This window comes from Myotis nattereri (genome assembly GCF_964212035.1).
Source record: "Myotis nattereri genome assembly, chromosome: 4".
Classification (NCBI taxonomy): Eukaryota; Metazoa; Chordata; class Mammalia; order Chiroptera; family Vespertilionidae; genus Myotis; species Myotis nattereri.
The window spans coordinates 9,078,489-9,099,777 of NC_138079.1; the positions used below are offsets into that span (position 1 = coordinate 9,078,489).

At 40.8% G+C, this 21,289-nt stretch overlaps 1 protein-coding gene across 1 annotated transcript in view; it reads right to left on the minus strand.

The window, feature by feature from the left end:
• OXCT1 (3-oxoacid CoA-transferase 1) overlaps nt 1–21,289 on the minus strand; it is a 128,606-nt gene that overhangs the window by 35,725 nt on the left and 71,592 nt on the right. The window contains exons 12-13 of the mRNA XM_081089001.1: nt 19,917–19,989; nt 19,229–19,304 (exon numbers count right to left, since the gene is read on the minus strand). Coding sequence (XP_080945127.1) covers nt 19,229–19,304; nt 19,917–19,989 — 149 coding nt within the window. The remainder of the gene's footprint in view (nt 1–19,228; nt 19,305–19,916; nt 19,990–21,289) is intronic.

Here is a 21,289-nt window from a genome sequence, read left to right on the forward strand (position 1 = left end):
TAACTTCTCAGAATATAACCTTACCCTGTCTCTGAGGATACCTAAAGCCACATTTCCAGCTCAGATCTCTGCTCCCAACTTTCAGATATCAACTTTCAAACCCTCCCCAGTCACCCTGAAGCACAGTTGGTTAGCTGCTTTCCCAAACTGCACCCTCTTGTTGGTGGGCACATAATAAGGCTACATTTTCCAGCCTCCCTTGCAGTTGGAGACAGTCATAGGAATAAGCTCTGGCCGAGGGGAAGTGGGTGAAAGTGATACAGAACAGAGCTGGACCATAAACCTCCCCAAGAACAACGCTCCATGCTCCTCCCCTTTCTGCAAACCACACGTCGAAGATGGCAGAGCCATGGGATGAAAGGAATCTCGGCCACCGAGTTACTGCACAGAGAAGAACGGCCAGCCAGACAGGGACACTCGCTGCTGGTCCATGTCAGTGAGAAATAAAAACTTCCGGAATATTGTGTTAATCAATACATGGCTCAGCTCAGTGTGGTCCAAACCAAATTAAGCATCTTTTTTTGCTGATCTAACCGCTAATGTCCCATACCCTAGTGGCCATCTATCCACCTCAAGTTCCAAATCAGAAACTTCCTGTCTCTTGCCTCTCTGTCCTTATCTATGTACAATCAACCGGTCATCCAATCACAAAGAACTCCAATTTTCCCAATAGTTCTTGAACTTGACCTTTTCTCACCCTAGCTAAGATCCTTGTGATTTCCCCTTAGAGCAGTGGTTCTCAACCTTACTAATGCCACGACCCTTTAATACAGTTCCTCATAATGTGGTGAACCTCAACCATAAAATTATTTTCGTTGCTACTTCATAACTGTAATTTTGCTGCTGTTATGAATCGTAATGTAAATATCTGATATGCTATATGTGTTTTCCGATGGTCGTGACCCACAGGTTGAGAACCGCTGCCCTAAAGTATAATAACAACATCCCGAATATGGAGCCTCTGTCCAGCCTTGTCCTTCTCAAATCCTTCCAACCCACAGCCATGAAAATAATCTCTGTAAAATGAGCATTTCACATCATTCCTTGGCTTAAAACCTTCACTCGTTCCCTAGTGTTTCAGGGTCAAGTCCAAGTGCCTCAGCCTGACAAATACAGGCCTGTGAGAACCTGGTCTCAACCTGCTCTTTCCTTACAACCCAGCACCCACTTCTATGCCAAGAAGTTGCTTGTACACGGCATACGGCTTCGCTGTGTCACCAAGTCCCGCCCACCCTCATTCCATCATGTCCTCCAGATTATCTTTTACGCATCAAACCACCACCACTTTTCCAGGAAAAGCTCGTGTGCTCCTGTTCTATCCCAGCAACAAGATTAGATCAGACCTCTTTGGGCTCCTCTCACAGCATCTTTGCTTGTCACCATTTTAGAATCTACCACTTGACTTGTCTGAGATCAGGGCTGACAGCCACTGGCAGGGAGTGGCAAGGCCACACAGGTAGTTATAATTGAAATTCTCCTCTTGAGAGGCACCCTTCCTCTCTGTAATCAACCTGCCCCCACTGCCGTCATCTGGAAGCTGAGAATACCACAGAGCCTCCGAGCCCCCTCCAGCCACGACTGACATCTGTGCTGACTGATCACATCTAACCTGGCTCATCAGTCCTTGTGCCCCACAGAAATCAGTTAATGTCACACAGCAAAAATGAGTTCTATTCCTGGCTATTAACTCCGATTATCGCATTTATAAAAGTATAAATACGTTCAATAATGTCTTCCTGGTTCATTTATGAAACCTCATCTCTCCAAGTAAAGAAAAAGCCCCAGGGTACATAAAATTGATGATAGGTCATTAACTCTACTTTGTTCAGGAAATTAATAGGCATCTATTAAGTTAATAGTTAGAAGCATGAAACTTTCATGTTTTCCTAAAGTACAATCAATGTATGATGAAGTTCGTGCTTATAAATGAGGCACTTTAAAGAGGTTAACCTCTTTGTACAGGGTCAAAGAGACCAACACTCTGAGCTTTCTATTGCTGGGTTAATGAAATGGACAGCAGGGGGAAAACTCTGTGCTATTCTTAGCTCTGTTCTGAAGCTGCAGTTTCAGTTTTCAGAGTCTATTCATAATTCTGCAGAGAGGAAACAGATCAAGCTGGCCCAGGAAGCTCAGCTTGCTTTATCAGGCCCCCTCAGGTACCTGTGCCCAGACATCAAGCACCGCTCCAGGGCACATAACTTAATATGATTATGTAATAGGATACAATAAATAAGTTACTTAATTGAGTTTATGAAATACAACTAAACACTAAAGCTTCTGGTCTTTTCTATTATCCAAAACAGAATAAGTACAATCGTTTAAAATCCAAGGGTAAGTTATTCTCTGCATTAATAACCTCTCCTTTCCATTGGTCACTGAGAAATGTATGAGAATTATATGAAGTTGGCCACATGTGACCATGTGTGACCTACAAACACAGGAGTTTCATATGATTGGATCGAACTAATGTTCTAATGGTGGGAAAACAGATCTCATTTGTTATTATAAAAATTTGTTTAAGGTTTATATTATTTTTAGGAGATCCCTAGATAATCACAACAAAAGTGACAGCTACAATACAAATGGAAAGGTACCAATTATTTTTATGTCTCCATCTACTAAAATAGATCAATCCCCTCAACAACTCATTCACATGGAATGTTAAATTATTACTTAAAAAAACACACACAGGAAATAGTTGTTCTCAGAAATTTGACTTTCGGATTCTTTAAAGAGGGCAGGGTTGGTGGGGATGAAGGGAGGGGATGTGAGGATTAGAATGACAGGCAGGAGCATGCTTGCTCCATCACTGCCTCCCACCGTCTGCAAAGCTCTAAAAAGCAAATGACAGAATTATTATAATTACGCTGCCATCTCTGACAGCTGGATCAAATTTTCACAGAGAGACACAGGGGCTGAGAGAACATTATTAAGGAATACACTGAAATCATTACTAGTGTTTTTATCCACAATAGAGAACACCAAAAAATAATGCAGCAAAAAATTTAAAAGTAAAAAAACACAAAAAAACAAAGCACTCACTTAAGAACAATTGCGTAAGAATGGTAAGTCTACCGAATGTGGTTGCCCTACTGAGCAAGTGTCAGAGGCTGAGGTGAAAGGAATAAAACCATTTTGATTCTACACTGTTAATAAGTACTGTTTATTCCCAAGATGTCCTCTGGGCTTCACTGAGGACCAAGTTTAATGACTGCTAAGTACCTCCCATGGGGGGGTTAACAGCTATGAACATTAATGGCGAATTGACAACTCTGGTCACTGTTTGATTTGTTTCCTCCTGCGCACATCCTAACTTGTAAAAGGGGGATCAGTGCCTCTCCGTGTGAAGTCAGTCCCAGCTCCGGGTTGCTAAGAACGCACAAGTCAGCTTGGGGACTAAGAGAACCATGAGCAGTATCCTTCCATGGAGGTTCACATCCCGGACCAGTATGAGGTCTGAGCCCAAGAGGGAGAAGCAGGTCCTCCTGGTGACAATGACCCACCTCCGGAGCCATGGAGACCACTAAGGGCGATGTCCCTGTGGGGGGTCCTCAGGGCACAGGCATCAGTCTCTCTTCTGAAGAGTGGAAGCTGAAAGTGCAGTGAAAGTACAATAGCTCCTCCCCCAGAGGGAGAATGAGGTAAAGAGACAAACTTCTTCAAATACTGAAATGGGTTAGGATAACTATTTCAGAGAATTTGCCACAAAGTTAATATTTTTGAAAGATACACAAAAAAAATTGAGAGAATATTAATTTCTTTCTTGCTATCTTTTCCATTCAGTACCACCAGGGCAAGCTCTTGAATGGCAAAAAAAAAAAAAAAAAAAAAGAAAGCCATCCTATATAATAAAAGCCTACTATGCAAATCGACCGAACAGTGGAACAACTGGTCGTCGGGGGGTGGGGCCAGCAAGCAGACAGTGCCAGGCCAGCCAAGACAGGTGCCAACAGACAGAGAGAGGGGACAGCAATTGGGGGGTGGCAGTGACCAGCGGCAGTGGAGGGGCGATCGGGGAGGTGAGGCCGGTTGCTGGCCAGAGCTGCAGAGGGAGGACAGACTGCGGCTTAGGCCCACTCCCTGAACTAAGCCATCAGTTGGATATCCCCCAAGGGCTCCCAGACTGTGAGAGGGTGCAGGCCGGGCTGAGGGACCCCCCAACTCCTGAGTGTGTGAATTTTCGTGCACCAGGCCTCTAGTGTTGGGAATAAAAATGAAAAGTAACAAGCTAAAAAAACTTATGGTGAAGGTCTTGGTCATGTAAAAATCAAAATACTGAGAGAACCAAGATGGCGGCATAGGTTAACGCCGGAGTTTGCTGCTTTGAACAACTACTTCAAAAGTGAAACCAAAAAACGGAAGGGACATCACCCAGAACCACAGGAACGCTGGCTAAGTGGAAGTCCTACAACTAGGAGGAAAGAGAAACACATACGGACACTCAGAGGAGGCGCAGTGCTGAAGTCAAATTCTGAGGTGCGGAGTGCGCGGAGCGGGCTGGCGGCGGAGGGCGCGGTTGGCGTTTTCAATCGGGAGGGAGTCGCAGACTCTGAGCTCCAGATACAGGGGAGTCTTTAGGGACCCAGACTCAAACGGGAGAAGCGGGACTGTCTGGCTTCGGTCAGAGCGAATGCAGCTTTCTCTCCGAGGTTTGCAGCGGTTGCTGGGACTCAGAGAGGCAGAGCCCCTGGGGACAGGACTGAGAGCCACCATAACTGCTCTCTCCGGCCCACCCTGTTGATCCTGTGCGACCCGCCCCGCCCAAGCCCTGCACACAGGCATTTGCCGGATAGCCTCAGGCAAAGGCTAGATTAGCACCTCCCTAGAGGACAGAAGTTCTCTCGCTGCAGACACAGCTGATTCTCATAGCCACTTGGCCTGGAGGTCAAACCCTCCCTGGTATTAGCTACAACAATCAAGGTTTAACTATAAGACTGCGCACAAAGACCACTAGGGGGTGCACCAAGAAAGCATAACAAAATGCGGAGACAAAGAAACAGGACAAAATTGTCAATGGAAGATCTAGAGTTCAGAACCACACTTTTAAGGTCTCTCAAGAACTGTTTAGAAGCCGCCGATAAACTTAATGAGATCTACAAGAAAACTAATGAGACCCTCGATCTTATATTGGGGAACCAACTAGAAATTAAGCATACACTGACTGAAATAACGAGTATTATACAGACTCCTGACAGCAGACCAGAGGAGCGCAAGAATCAAGTCAATGATTTGAAATGCGAGGAAGCAAAAAACACCCAACCGGAAAAGCAAAATGAAAAAAGAATCCAAAAATGTGAGGATAGTGTAAGGAGCCTCTGGGACAGCTTCAAGCGTACCAACATCAGAATTATAGGGGTGCCAGAAGATGAGAGAGAGCAAGATATTGAAAACCTATTTGAAGAAATAATGACAGAAAACTTCCCCCACCTGGTGAAAGAAATGGACTTACAGGTCCAAGAAGCGCGGAGAACCCCAAACAAAAGGAATCCAAAGAGGACCACACCAAGACACATCATAATTAAAATGCCAAGAGCAAAAGATAAAGAGAGAATCTTAAAAGCAGCAAGAGAAAGAAACTCAGTTACCTACAAGGGAGTACCCATCCGACTGTCAGCTGATTTCTCAACAGAAACTTTGCAGGCCAGAAGGGAGTGGCAAGAAATATTCAAAGTGATGAATACCAAGAACCTACAACCAAGATTACTTTATCCAGCAAAGCTATCGTTCAGAATTGAAGGTCAGATAAAGAGCTTCACAGATAAGGAAAAGCTAAAGGAGTTCATCACCACCAAACCAGGATTATATGAAATGCTGAAAGGTATCCTTTAAGAAGAGGAAGAGGAAGAAAAAGGTAAAGATACAAATTATGAACAACAAATATGCATCTATCAACAAGTGAATCTAAGAATCAAGTGAATAAATAATCTGATGAACAGAATGAACTGATGATTATAATAGAATCAGGGACATAGAAAGGGAATGGACTGACTATTCTTGGGGGGGAAAGGGGTGTGGGAGATGCGGGAAGAGACTGGACAAAAATCGTGCACCTATGGATGAGGACAGTGGGTGGGGAGTGAGGGCGGAGGGTGGGGCGGGAACTGGGAGGAGGGGAGTTATGGGGGGGGGAAAAAGAAGAATAAATGTAATAATCTGAACAATAAAGATTTAATTAAAAGAAAAAAAATCAAAATACTGAGGATAGAATGAAAAAAAAAAGAAAGATATTCTTTTGAAGTAAAAGACAAAGGTCAGAAGAGGCAGAAATATAGAGAAACATAAAACTTTAATTCATTTCTTGATTTGCCAGTGTCCTAACTCCCTAAACTTTGTAAGTGATCATTTAAGTTTCTGAACTTGAAGTTCTCAATAACTTTATGTAGTGCCTATAACACCAGAGATGGACGTTACATGCATGAAAAACAGTATTAAAAGTAAATGTCTAAGTAAACAAACTTGATAATTCCAGGTCCACTTCATATGGAGCCCAAGTTAAGGTACATTTTACCTTGATACCTACGCAGGCGAGGATCAAGAGCTGCAGTGAACGGATGTGTTCCTTTCTTTGCTACAACACCCTGTGGCAGACATGGCTCCGCTCACATTCTCTTGACACTCAAGCATGGCAAACACTAAAAATGAGCTACTTTTACTCCCAAGAATGCCATTTGTAGGCCTAATATTTAGAAGGAAACGATTACCTTGATAATCACCTTGAGGCAAAGCTATTCAGAAAGGACTTACTGTTTTCCCTAACCTCCATGAGCAGATCTAAAACAGGAAGTTGTTGACTTTTATTATTCAAAACTGAATGACATGGGATGTAAAGTACAGAAGAGGGAATATAGTCAATGATAATGTAATAACTGTGGATGGTGTCAGATGGGTACTAGAGTTATTGGGGTGATGCTTCATAAGTTATATAAATGCTCATTATGTTGTATACCTGAAACTAATATAATATTGTATGTAAACTAACTGAAAATTCATTTTTAAAAAACCGGAATAGGTGTGGGCTAGTATGTACGCACACAATACTTAGCTCTGTCCACTGAGCAGGCCTACACGTAATGATATATAAGTAGCAACAAGCAGACCTAACACTCAAGGTTTCAAGTAATATCCTTAAATAAAAGCAAACAGGGCTCCTTGCAGAAATAACTGATTCTACGGTCAAGAAAAATATAAGACAAGCATCTTTTAATAACAAAGTAAGAAACACTCAACAAAATAAATTTTTTAATGGAAGTGAACAGGAGCCAAATTGAGAGAGCTCCCAATGGCTACAGCCGGAACAATTTGTGCATGAAAATAAATTAACATGGTATTGGATTATAATTAAAAGTATAAAATATACATGAGTCCATACCACTAAACAAATGATTAAATAAATAAGTAGATAAATAAATAAATGCCAGATAAATCTTCTCCTTACATGAACTTCAGATAATAATATCCCTCCTATAAGACACTTTTGAGGATGGGCTAAATCTATTGAGTTACTTCTAAAGAATAAGGTAGGGAAAGGAAATAGTAACTTTATAGTGAACAAACCTGGTAAATACTACCTTACTTGCAGAGAGTAAGTAGATATGATAAGCTTTCCTTTATTTAAAAAAAAAAAAAAGAAAGAAAGAAAAAGAAAATACAAGGAAAAGCTAAGCATATTACCTGAAGTTCTAAAACAAGTCAGAAAAACAATTGGATGAAGTCTCTTCCTAGTATCCAGAAAGAGGTAATTGAATCTCCAAAGAAGATGCTTCCTATTTTAAAATGTCCATTATGTTGAACTTATTGCAGCATTTTTCTTTATTATTGCTTCTGTTCTGCTGGATGGTGCTAATTTAGTTGGGAGACAAACAGTAAGCCTACAGATGTTTTCTGTAGCTTCAGTCTAGACAACTTCTAAAAATGCAGTCAGATCCTCTAGGACTAAAATTACAAAAATTTTCCAAATGTGCTTACCAACAAACCATGCATCTTTCACCAACCTGAAGCCATGATGGAAGAAAATTAAATTTCCTAAAAACGATATGATTATGAGCAGAAGTTACATTCAGGATAGAAATATGTTAGCTGATAAAGCTTCTACATGTCAGAGTAATAAGTTTATTGTATAAGAAATTCTAGCAATAAGAAAAATATTGTTTTTTTAAGGAAGCTATTTCTATATTATTTATAGATTAGGTTTTCAGGGTCTGATTGTTTAGATATTATGCTTATTTGTCTCCATTTTAATCTACATTTTTGGCCCTTTATAATTTTATAATAAACTAGAGGTCCGGTGCACAAAATTCGTGCACTTAGGGAGGGGGGTTCCCCAGCCTGGCTTGTGCCCTCTCACAGTGCGGGAGCCCCACGATCAATCTCCCCAAACAGGTAGGCCCCATCCACCCCTGGGGCTCCTTGCCCCGCCCACCCATCTGGGGCTCCTTGATGGATTGCCCCAAAGAGGTAGGCCAGGACCTGACTCTGCAGCTTCACATGGAGCCGCCGGGACCCCCAGCATCACAGCACATGCAGCATCAAGTCCCCACCCACCCATGCACACCTCCCCGCACACGCAGCCCCGCCCACCAGCACACGCCTGCTGTGCACACAGCCTCCTGGTGGTGGGTTGTTACAGCATGAGGGCATCATGGCGTGAGGGTATGACGACCACATAGGCTTTTATTAGTAGAGATACATGATCTCTACCAAAAGATGGTAGTTCCAAAAGCAGAGATAATACCCAAATCACAGAAATAGCTGCCCAATCAAAAATTCCCTTATCCTGTACTATAAATGTTTTAGGCTAAACTATAACTCAGAAATATGCAAAACAGATAAGTGGCTAAAACCCATCAAATCTTTTGTACTTGAATTAAAGTGTATGAGCCTCCCCTGAAGGGATCTGTATTAGACCTTCACGAAAAACAGATTTATTGTTTTTATTCACAATTGTAACAAGGTGAGTAATCTTGTTTTCCATCCAAAATTATACTGAGAAACTGGCACTTAGCTAAATTAGGATAATCTGAAAAAATAACATATAAGCAATATCTTATTTTCTAATATATTCTCTATATATGAAGTAGCAATTCAAATACTCCAATAAACTAATTGAGTTACCACGTGATAAAATGGGCAATGGTGAATTTATTGGGTATAATCAAGGTAAAAAATTCTATATGCCTTACACCTGGCTGGTGTTGCTCAGTGGTTACAGGGTCAACCCGAGCACTGTGACCGATGGGGTCACAGGTTCAATTCCCCATCAAAAGCATGTACCTAAGTTGCAGTTCCATCACTATCCCTAGTCAGAGCACTTTCAAGGAGGCAACCAATCAATGTGTCTCTCTCACATCAATATTCCCCTTCCTCTCTCACTCTCCTTCTCTCCCTCTCCCTACCTCCCTTCTACTCTCTCTAAAAATCAATGCAGGGGGTGGGGGTTTCTATCTGCCTTTTACATAGAAAAAGTCCACTATACTGGCTGAAGAGGGGGGAAAAGGAGAAAGGAAACTCAGTGTAAAATTCTGGTGATCTTTCCTGTCATTCTACTTAGATAGCGATGGTCTGGAAAGAGGATAAGATAAGGGATGGGAAACTGATGTTTGCTCAGTTCAATTCCATACACCTCTCAGAATTTGATCTTATCAATATGACTCTAGGACCCACCTCCGCAGCTTCACAAGGAGCCGCTGGGACATATGTTGTCATATCATATGACCCCAAATGGAAGCCCTATTGGGTTCTTAATACCAGTGAGCTGATCTAGCACTGTTCCTGAGGGTCTTATGCATCCCAGTGCTAACATAGCCAAGTGCTGGAGGTCCTTCAACATGGCCACTCATATGCACTACACTGGAAAGGAATGCAAATAAGCCAGAAGCAGCAATGCATGAATGGATTCTGCAAATAATTCAAGCATTTAGGGCTCTCTATTTCTTCTGAGTATCATTTGACTTGTATGCCACAAGCTTTGAAATAAAGTTCTCATTTTCATTCATTCCGAAGTAATTTGTAATTTCAGGTATGATTTCTTTTTGGATTCAGTGTCCTATGAGGAAAGAATGTGTGGCGGATTTTATGGTTTCCCAGATTTTATGGTTTAACAAGAAGTAAAACACACTTTTAAGTGTAATTTGACTAATGTGATTTGCACCTTAGGGTTGACTTTTAAAAGGTCACCACCCATAAAAATAACTATTTGCATTTCAAAACCTTTGGATTACCTGAGGCTCAGTAATCCAAAGTTTTTAGATCTATATATATTTAAAATTTTCCCTAGTAAAACTATTTTGACAATAAAAGTAATGATCAAAAATTATCTCTATACTCGGCAAACTACAGGATGTTGAAAAAAGAGATAGATGAAGACATGAACAAATGAAAGACTATACCATGTTCATCCACAACATTAAAATGTTCATACTACCCAAAGCAATCTATAGATTCAATGCACTCCCCATTAAAATACCAACAGCATATTTCACAGACCTAGGACAAACTCTCCAAAAATTCATATGGAATAAAAAAAGACCACGAATAGCTGCAGCAATCCTGAGAAAGAAGAACAAAGTTGAAGGGATCACAATACCAGATATGAAGCTATATTACAAAGCTACTATTCTCAAAACTGCCTGGTACTGGCACAAAAACAGACATATAGACCAATGGAACAGAACAAAGAACTCAGAAATCAACCCAAGCCATACTGCTCAATTAATATTTGACAAAGGAGGCAAAAGCATACAATGGAGTCAAGACACTCTCTTTAATAAATGGTGTTGGGAAAATTGGACAGATACATGAAAAAAAGTGAAACTAGAACTCCAACTTACACCATACACAAAATAAACTCACAATGGATAAAGGACTTAAAACATAAGACGGAAACCATAAAAATCTTAGAAGAATCCATAGGCAGCAAAACATCAGACATATGTCATAGCAATGTCTTTACTGATACAGCTCCTAAGACAATGGAAAATAAGGAGAAAATAAACAAATGGGACTACATCAAAGTAAAAAGCTTCTGCAGAGCAAAAGAAACCACCAAAAAAAATAAATAAATAAGAAAGCCCACTGCATGGGAGAACATATTTGCCAATGTTATATCTGATAAGAGTTTAATCTCCAAAATGTATAGGGAACTCAAACATCTTAACAAAGGAAGATAAACAATCTAATCACAAATGGGCAAAGGACCTAAATAGACACTTTTTGAAAAAGGACATTCAGAAAGCCACCAGATGTATGAAAACATGCTCAAAGTCACTAATCATCGGAGAGATGCAAATCAAAATGACAATGAGATACCATCTCACACCTGTCAGAATGACTATGATCAACAAATCAACACATGACAAGTGCTGGCGAGGATGTGGAGAAAAAGGAACCCTCCTTCACTGCTGGTGGGAATGCAGACTGGTGCAGTCACTGTGGGAAACAGTATGGAGTTTCCTCAAAAAATTAAAAATGGAACTGCCATTTGACCCAGTGATCCCACTTCTAAGAATATATCCCAAGACATTAGAAACACCAATCAGAAAGGATATATGCACCCCTATGTTCATAGCTGCATAATTTACAATAGCCAAGATTTACAACAACCTAAGTGCCCATCAGCAGATGAGTGGATTAGAAAACTGCAGTACATCTACACAATGGAATACTATGATGCTATAAAAAGGAACTCCTACCATTTGCAACAGCATGCATGGATGGAACTGGAGAGCATTATGCTAAGCGAAATAAAATAAGCCAGGCAGTGAAAGAAAAGTATCACATGATCTCACTCATTTGTGGAATATAATGAACAACATAAACTGATGAACAAAAAAATAGCTCTAGAGACATAGAAGCATTGAACAGACCGTCAAACCTCAGAGGGAAGGTGGGGGAGGGGGGGGCGGGGGGGGGGGAAGAGGGGAGGGTAAGAAATCAACCAAAGGACTTGTATGCATGCATATAAGCATAACCCATGGACACAGACAGTAGGGGTGTGAGGGCATGTGCTGGGGGGTGGGACCAGCTGGGGAAACGTCAATGGGGGGAAAAGGAGACATATGTAATAGTTTAAACAATAAAGAATTAAATAATAATAATAATTGATGAGAAGTTCACAGCACAATGGTTCACAGAAAAAATGCATAATACATATAGAACTTTATGATTTATTCTATGAGTTTTAAAACAGAATTGATCTTGGATAGGAAGAAATAAAAAATGTTGAATTTGCCTAAACCTCCAATATATATTGAAGATGGGACATCTCGTTTAAAATGTTTGTTATTTCCAGTTTTTCTAATAAGAACTAGATATCCCTTGATAAAAATGTCTGTGTGGGATTCTTTGTAGTAAAAAACAAGTCTTATTGATGGTGACATGAATTTGGTATTATAAGTAAATTGGCTATACAAACTGTATACAAATTCTCTCTATTAGAATTTAGATGTATATCTGTTATCATGGTGTAATAATTATTGTTCTCAAAATGATTTGGTTTAGACAACAAGTTATATGATTGTACTAATTTTAAAAGACATAGAATTAAATAAATGATCTCCAGGATCTTAAAAAAAAATTATCTCTAGCCTTGGCCAGGTAGTTTAGTTGGTTAGAGCGTTGGCCCGATATGCAAAGGTTGTGGGTTCAATCCCCAGTCAGGGCACATACAAGAATCAACCAATCCACTAAAATAAAGAGCTAATACACAAACGATCATCGTGCCCTCGCCTGGTGGGGCTTGACGGGGGACCTGAGGCTGTGCCCCCTGCCCAGTGGGGCTTGACGGGGGAGGGGCCGGCCGGGTCTGGGTCTCATGTGATTTCGAGGCACAAGCAGGTGGGCGGGGACTTGTCTCTGGGTCCAGTGGCATGCCCCAGACTCTGACAGGAGGGAGATTTTCATATACATTTTACTAATTTTCTTTCATCTCTGACACTTCTATTATAGAAAAAGGGCAAAGAGCAATATTAAAATATTTCCTCTAATTAATTCCTTTTTAATGTGCACAAATTTCGTGTACCGGGCCACTAGTGAATTCATAAATAAGTGGAACAACAAACTGATGTTGCTTCTCCTCTCTCCCTCCCCCCTCCCTTCGTCTCTCTCTAAAAGCAACCAATAAAAACTATCTCTAAACCAAAGGAGTAAAGGAAGAAGTAAAGATTTCATCAACTGCAAATGCCAGATTTCATCATTTAAGATTGGGTCTTCAAGATTCATTAGCCTTTAGCTGCAGGGTCACACTGCAGCTTTGGCTTCATTCCCTGCTAAGTCATACCAGCAGCGCCATTATTTGTGAAATTGCTAATAATGGATTTCTAGGAGACCTCATCTATCATTGTTAATGTTTCCTCCCCTCCTTTTAATGAGAAGGAGCTGCTATTGTCATACAAACACATCATTAGCCAAAGGGATAGTTACTGAAAACATCAAATGCAGTCTGTGCTCATTCTCGCTGTAAAGGAGGAGAGGAGAGAAAGAATGACGGGAAAGGAGGGAAGAGAAAATAAAGAAACTGGTTAATTGGTTGCTTGCTTTTTTTAAAAAATGACCAAATGCCCATTCTATGCATAGAAGTGTGTTCGTCTGTTCTGACAGCGAGGAGACGGCAAGCATGTGTGCTGGGGGGCATTAGCGCCATGCCTGGGAGTCAATCAGGTGTGTAGGTCACCTTCCTTTCAGTCTCAGGTTTGGATACATGAGCTGCAGTGGATAAAGTTCGTAGCGCTAAGCACTTGGTCACAAACACATCATAGGAAGCACAGCAAGGAGAAAAATATTCCCTTCAGAGCAAAAACAGACTGAGACAGCAATCAAAAGACAAAGCTCTTTAAGATTGCTGAGAACTGAGATATTCCACACACACAAAGTCTATTTCACTGTCTCATATCCCTTTGCTACCTAAAATATTAACATTTGTGGGAACCTAGGCAGAGTGAGCTGACTTGCTAATGGATTTGCTATTGTTTCTTTATGATCTTAATTTTAATCTTTTTTTTAACTTCAATTCAGCATCCTCCTTTGCAATGATTCCCATGTTTCTACAGTTATGTTTCACTGTTTTCCATTTAAGGAGCATTGAAAGCTAATTATATAAAAATTCTAGTAAAGGACACGAACTCTCCCAAAGAACTCTCCCGCTGATCAATTATTTAAAAAAAAAAAAAAAGAATAAATAAAACGTTTAAAATACTTCACACATGAGATTATATAAATTACACCTGATTAGGCAGTGGAGACTTTAGAATCTGAGAGCTTAAAAAATGATAAAACGCAGAACATGCACCTGGTCCAAACAGCACCTTTCAAACTCCCAGCTTGACTAGCATCATCTGAAAGGACCAGAGAGCATGGAGCCAGCTTATCCCATGGCCACTCTCCAGCCATGTAAGAACTTCCCTGTCCTGTGTCCTCACCTTCCCATTCTCCTGAATTCTGTCCCTGGTGGGTGCTAAACAGTGAGTTGGGGGAGGCAGTGAATGAAGAGAAAAAGCAAAAGAACTCCATACAACCTTGGGCTAATGTGGGCAGCCTGCCCTGACCATGGCTGGGGAGTGTAAGTGAGAGGACACGCACTGCTTTGGAATGCATATTACAGCAGGTTCACTACCGTGGACTGGACCCTTTAATTCTTGAATCAAGACTGAGTTTGTGAATTAAAGTGACCCAGTGACAGTTGATGATCTAAGAATGAGCTGAAATGCCACGCAGAGGGAAAGCTTCCCTGACTGCATAAAGTTAAAGGCGCCACACGAGATAAAAATAGCTGTGTTTTGATTTCATCCCACGTGGAGCTTGTTCAACATATTGGATACGGAAAACACGATCACACACGTGCTTGTTAACAGCTGGTCTCTTAAGACATCCACTAACACTAAGGAAAGTCTCCATCAATGCTGTCTCTTAAGGTGACTAAAGATAGCAGCGCTGGAACAATGTTGATAAGAAATAGTAACTGCTAAGAGCCCAAAGCAAGGTCTCCAGAACAAAAGGGAAGAGGATCAAGGGACCCTCTAGAGGAGGAAGGCACATTGCCTGCTCTGTAAACACAGAGGTTTTTTTGGAAAAATCACCAAATATTTGGAAATTTAATGACATACTTCCAAATAACAAATAGGTTATAAAAAAAAAAAACTCACAAGGGAACTTAGAAATATCTGGAAGAGAATGAATATGAAAACACAACATGCAAAAATTGGTGGGATGTCACTAATATGTGCTAACAGAGAAACGTATAGCATTACTAAGTTATATTAGAAAATAAAGGTTTCAAATCAACAATCTATGGCAGAAATTGGCAAACTTTTCCGTAAAGAGCTAAATATTTTAGGTTTTGCAGGTCATATGGTTTCCATTGCAACTACTCAACTCTGCTGCTGTAGCACAAAAACAGCTATGGGTAATAAAGTGGCTGTATTTCAATAAAACTTTATTTATAAAAATGGGCAGTGGGGCTAGATTCGGTACATGGACCATATTTGCTGATCCCCATTAGAATATTAGCTTCATAAATGTGAAAAATTTAATCCATTTTGTTACCTGCTGCATCTTCAACCAGTGCATGGCCTTTAATATATGTCTAATAAATATCTGTTGAACAAACAAACTATATATATATATATGTTTATATCTTTATCTCATAATCTTTATATTTCTATATCTGTATCTGCAGATTTAATATTTATACTACAATTGATGCAACAATACCCCTAGATTGAATCTTGGACACAAACCCTTTAATTATATAAGTAGGAAGACAAGAAAGCTACCTTCTTTAAAACAGTCATCGTATTTAGAAGACCAATGCCGGGAGCCGGTCCATGCTTGCTGTTTCAAGGGACCTGGCATATATGGCATACTGTTCTTAATATGTTTTCTCACCTTCTTGGCACTATGTGTTTTAACCAAGGTCTCTGAGAAAGGTTGTTTCCCCAGGTAGGGATTTTCCCCTGAAGTTAGGGAGGGAATAAAACCCCTCAACTAAGTGCCAGGCGGGTAATTAATCACTTTAACTATGAACAATCATGCTTAAGCTACATAATCTTTACTCCCTGGAATGGAGATAAGAAACGCCCTAACCTTTGAAATAGAGATTGATAGGATTGGAATCAACTGGTATAAATACAGATGTAAGAAGACAGAACAGAGAGAGAGACAGAACCTAGGCACAGAACCTACACAGAACGTTCTCTAGAGATTGAAGAACTTCACTGGAGAGATAATGGCAAAAGATCCTGGACAGAAACTGGCCTCAGAACCTAGAGACAGAACCTAGTGAGAGAACATAGCAAAAGATCCTGGACTGAACCTGACTACAGAAATTGGCAAGAGAACCTGACTAGAATAGAACCTGGTGACTGAACCTGGCTAGAGAACCTGGACAGAACCTGGCTGGAGAACCTAGCGAGGGAACATGGCTACAGAACCTGGCTGGAGAACCTGGAGAACCTGGCTGGAGAACCTAGCAAGAGACCATGGACACAGAACCTGGCTGGAGATCCTAAGCAGAACCTCTCTGGAGATCGAGACCAGAACTTGGCTGGAGATCCTGGCTAGGCTGCTGATCAACTGAACGCTGTCTCCGTGTCATTCCTTCTTCGCCGACTCCGTCCACACTTTTGGGGACCCCTGGACCCGCTGGGGTTGGACCCCGGCAGACCAAATCAATTTTGTGCACGCATACATGTAGCACACATGAGTATGACATTAATTTTTATTCTTTTTTTAAAAACGTAAGGAAAAAACAAACACCAAAACATCCTATTCTTCTCTGCCTTACAAATCCCTCATTTCAGCTCTCCACATAGGAGCAGGCCCTTGGCTGTTTCGTGGTTCAGATACAGCAGCCCCGTCCCATGGGCCACAGCTGCATTCTTTCAATAACCAGTTCCCAGAGCTGATCATACACATCTGCTTCCCTTCACAAGTCAATAATCCATGGCAGCTGTTTTTCAAAAATAGGCATTAGGAAAGCCAGAGCAGTTCTGAATATAGATTCTACGATTGCACGTCTTCCTACATTTTCGTAACTTGCCTGGGTTTTACCATCAACGTAATAATCAGGGAACTGGAAGGAGCCGAGTTGCTGTTTTGTTCAATTTTTTCTCTCTTCAGATGCTCAGGGCAGAATTTTTAAAAAATCTGTGTACACGGGACCAATGCTGCATACTAAGAAGCTACTGAAGAATAAGACAAAGAGCATCCAACTCCATTTTCCTGCCTTAAAACTTAATGCCTCTGACATCGCAGTGATTAATGGGCATGCCACGATGCAGAAAAACGCAAGGCTGTGCAACCACTGAAAGATTATTAAACCCAGTAAGAAGATAAAAGTCAATGAAAAATGATATAATAAAGCTGAACTTTGCAGATGCTTGACTGCCAGATCTTGCAATAAAAATATATCTACATTTTATAAATCAATATACTAGTAAATCTTTGGGGCAAATAGATTGCTCACTGAAACTGAGTAAGGAGGCTAAACTGTACCTCATCCATAACCAATTCAGAGCAGGAAGTCTGTCCTCAAAGAGTCTAATTTGGGGTAATTGAACATGAACTTAGGATGAGTGTGTTGTACTAGCAACTGCTTCATGTTACACAGCCAGCAAGTGACAAAAGCAGGATTTTAACACAGGTCTGTCTCACTGCCAGGCCCTTGCTCTTAGCGGCTAAGTGATGAGAGCCAGACGGGACCCCTGAAATTATAAACCCTTCGTTTATAGATGAGGATTTGACCCAAAGAGCTTCCATGCCGTGTTCAAGGTCACACCTTCATTACTGGTACATCAGGGCTAATACCCAGGGGATACTTTTCTACGTTCCTTCTACTACCCATCTGGCCTTTTTCTAAAATTTGAAAATAGAAATACATTCTGATTTCCATAAACTGCTTATCATCACTGCACAGTGCTCAAGAGGCCCTCTCTGATTCGTTGAAGCCTCCAAAAGCCTCTTGTGACCACGGCTGATATAGAACAACAAACATTTTTAAAGGAAAACAGCAATATAATCAGTAATTAGCTAAGGGTTTCTACTACTAAGGGGTCAATTATATATTCCCTTACATTGTAAATATGGATTCTGACCATTCTTGAATACACTGGTTCCCAAACCTGGTTACACACTGTAATCACTAAAATCTAAGAGATTTCCAAAAACTCTCAAATCATAGTACAAGAGCCTCAATTCCTAAACTCAATTCTTGTTAGCTGGTGCTACGGAGAAACACACAGGAATCCTTAAACATAGCACACCTCAGAAGAGTAACCTGAGCTACCAAATGAGCTCATAATCCCAGCCCTGTGCTCACTGCGGTCTCCGTGCACATTTTGGAAAGCGACAACTGGAATACTATGAACCACATTCCTAAATCGGCTCATTGCAGTCCTTTCTCCAAAGTGTATTCTGATAGGTTTCTTCCCTCATTTAGGTCAATAGTAAAGGAAAACTGTTTGCATTTCACTAGCATGTTGGAACATCCCAGGTTTTGTTTTCCATAATAGAAGACAATGTGATTGATTACTTCTGGGGTCATGTGACCAATCAAGAGAGGACTTTAGCTGGTTTGGCTCAGTGGATAGAGCGTCGGCCTGTGGACTGAAGAGTCCCAGGTTCGATTCTGGTCAAGGGCACATGCCCGGGTTGCAGGCTCAATCCTCAGTAGGGGGCGCACAGGAGGCAGCCAATCAATGATTCTCTCTCACCATTGATGTTTCTATCTCTCTCTCCCTCTCCCTTCCTCTCTGAAATCAATAATATATATATATATATGTATATATATATATATATATTAAAAAAAAGAGAGAGAACATTAATCACTCACTGTGAATAAGAAAATAATAGGATTAATATAAAATTTATAAACTTGTTCAGGGCTCTTTCCAGTTATAAGGAGTTACTTATAATAAACATTTGTATTTCTTACTTTTATGATAGAACATAATTATACCATTTTTTAAATCTTCCCTACCTCTTTCTTTATGGAAAATTCTACTTTGGCCCAGATCTTGCCTATTTTTAGTTCCAGCTACATAATAAACTGGCAAAGCTGAATATTTCTCAGGGTTTGCTTAATTAAAATTTGACTCAAATAAGAAAACACAATACAATATTTCTTTATTGTTAAAATAATTATTTTGTATTATCATGGCAATCTGACAGGATTTTCCTTAATGTTTCAAAAATAAGTATTCTGACCCAAGCATAATTCAAAAGGAAAATGTTCACTTACAGGGATCATCCAGTTAGCCAGGTCACCATATTTGGAAACCTGCATGGCTCCTAGCATGGTCAGGTTGACATGTCCTCTGAGAAAGAGAAAGAGGAATTAACAGGCAAACGTCACAAGCTTCATGTCCCTCCGCTGGAAATTGCCAGCAATTAAAATAAATAACTCTGCATTCCCCCAAATGCAATTGCTTTCCCCCACCCAACACCTGATTTCCAAATACATCAGCTCAAGCTGATGTAGAGAAATAACCATTAAGAGTTCTTTTTAAAAAAATTATAGCTCATATCGCTTCCAAAAGACAAATTAATCCAGTTGTACACAGTGAGTTTGTTGCCTTCAGTGAGGGAGCATGTGGCTTGATTGGAAGGCAAACATGAGCTAGAAAATGAACACAAAGTTTGTAGAAAATGTCAGGGGCCTCAGAAAGAACTTTTTAAAAATGTTTGCTTCGTGATAGCTGGCACACAGATATAAATTCCATTTGGGGGGCTCTTTTAATAACAGCAGGCTGGCTGTTCCCATTCCTGACATCCGATGTGAATAATTTCACATCTCTGTGCAGCCGAACAAGCCCAGGATGGTTTTCTGGCGGGGAGACGTGTCTATGTTCAGAGCCTGGCTGACACGCTCCGCCAGTGACTCAGCTCCTTCCACAGTGTGAAACGTGAGCGGCTTTGTCATTACATACCCTCTAATCATCGCGAATGACTCATCGCTGGAGAAGTAAGAGGCTCCTGGAAGAACAGTAACTGTTTCCTTGCCTAAAACACACACACACACACACACACACACACACACACACACACACACGACAAAGGGAAAACAAGGCTATTAGATTTCTAAGAGTACTGTGGTGGAGAGAGGGGTCAGAATTGTCACTAACACTGTTCACATTTGCCCTTGCATGGTGGTAATAAAGAGCAAACCCATTTTTTTCATTTTATTATTGTTCTGAAGTTCTCTACAGACAATGCAATACCCTTCCATGCCCCCCCCCCCCCCCCAGCAGCCTCACTCCCCTCACCAGCAGGTGCTATACGCTAACAGGACTGAGGAGAAAGAATCCAGTGCTACCGTGGTCGCTGGAGCAAAAAGATCGTGGAATAACCATGAAGAAATGTAATTCTGAAGGGAATAGCACAGGAGATGCACCTCAGATATTTTTAAAAAAACAACAATGAATAACCTAGAAAGATTCTTTAGCATCATTAGGGTTGAATCTTCTCTTTCCATCTCAATCTCTATCTCTCTCCCCCTCTCATCTTTCCTCTCTTGACCCTGAAAGTTTCTATTAAGACCCTAGGACTTTGATGAAAGTAGGAAATAACATTCTAATACTGGCCAATGTATTTAATGTAACCCTCAAGAGGACTGCTCTCAAAACTTACATCTCATAATAGAAGTTCAGAACTGCGCAAGATCTTCATCTAATACTATCATCTGATTTACATCTATGCTCCTTTCTTCTTGTGATCTATTTCCTGTCTGTTCAGGAGCTTCGGGTGTCCAGGAGAAGCTTCTGGTCTTGACCAGAATAGTATTCACAGGCCCTTTGTCAAAGGTAGGTCAACTGTATGACCTATCATGCATTACCCCGGTGTAACAGGACAGAGAAAAAGAAAGGGAAGGACTAGAGAAAGGATCCTGGATACAACAGGACCAGAGGGGTCTGACCATGCCCAGCCGTGCAGCACAGCAGTACCCAGCTTCTCAAGTCTTGCCCAAAAGCTCACTTCTCCATCTATATCCCTCTCCATCTGAGCTCGAATGTGGAGAAAGAGGAAGACTATTTATATCATGCTGAAATATTTATCCCCCAAAGGAGTTGGATGCTAAACAACAAAAACATTTTCACATCTTTCAAAGTACCATAAAGCTGAAAAGCTTTAGAAAATACTTTCTAGTGTGGCTAGTAGGAGCTTTTAGACAGCACATAAGAGTTGAGGGATGAAATGAGATGATGATTGCAATGTCCTCAGCCTAGTGCCTGGCACGGGACTCCATAAACGTTAGCCTTGTCATTCCTCTCTCTGAACAATGCTGCCGCCCCTCAAGGAATTA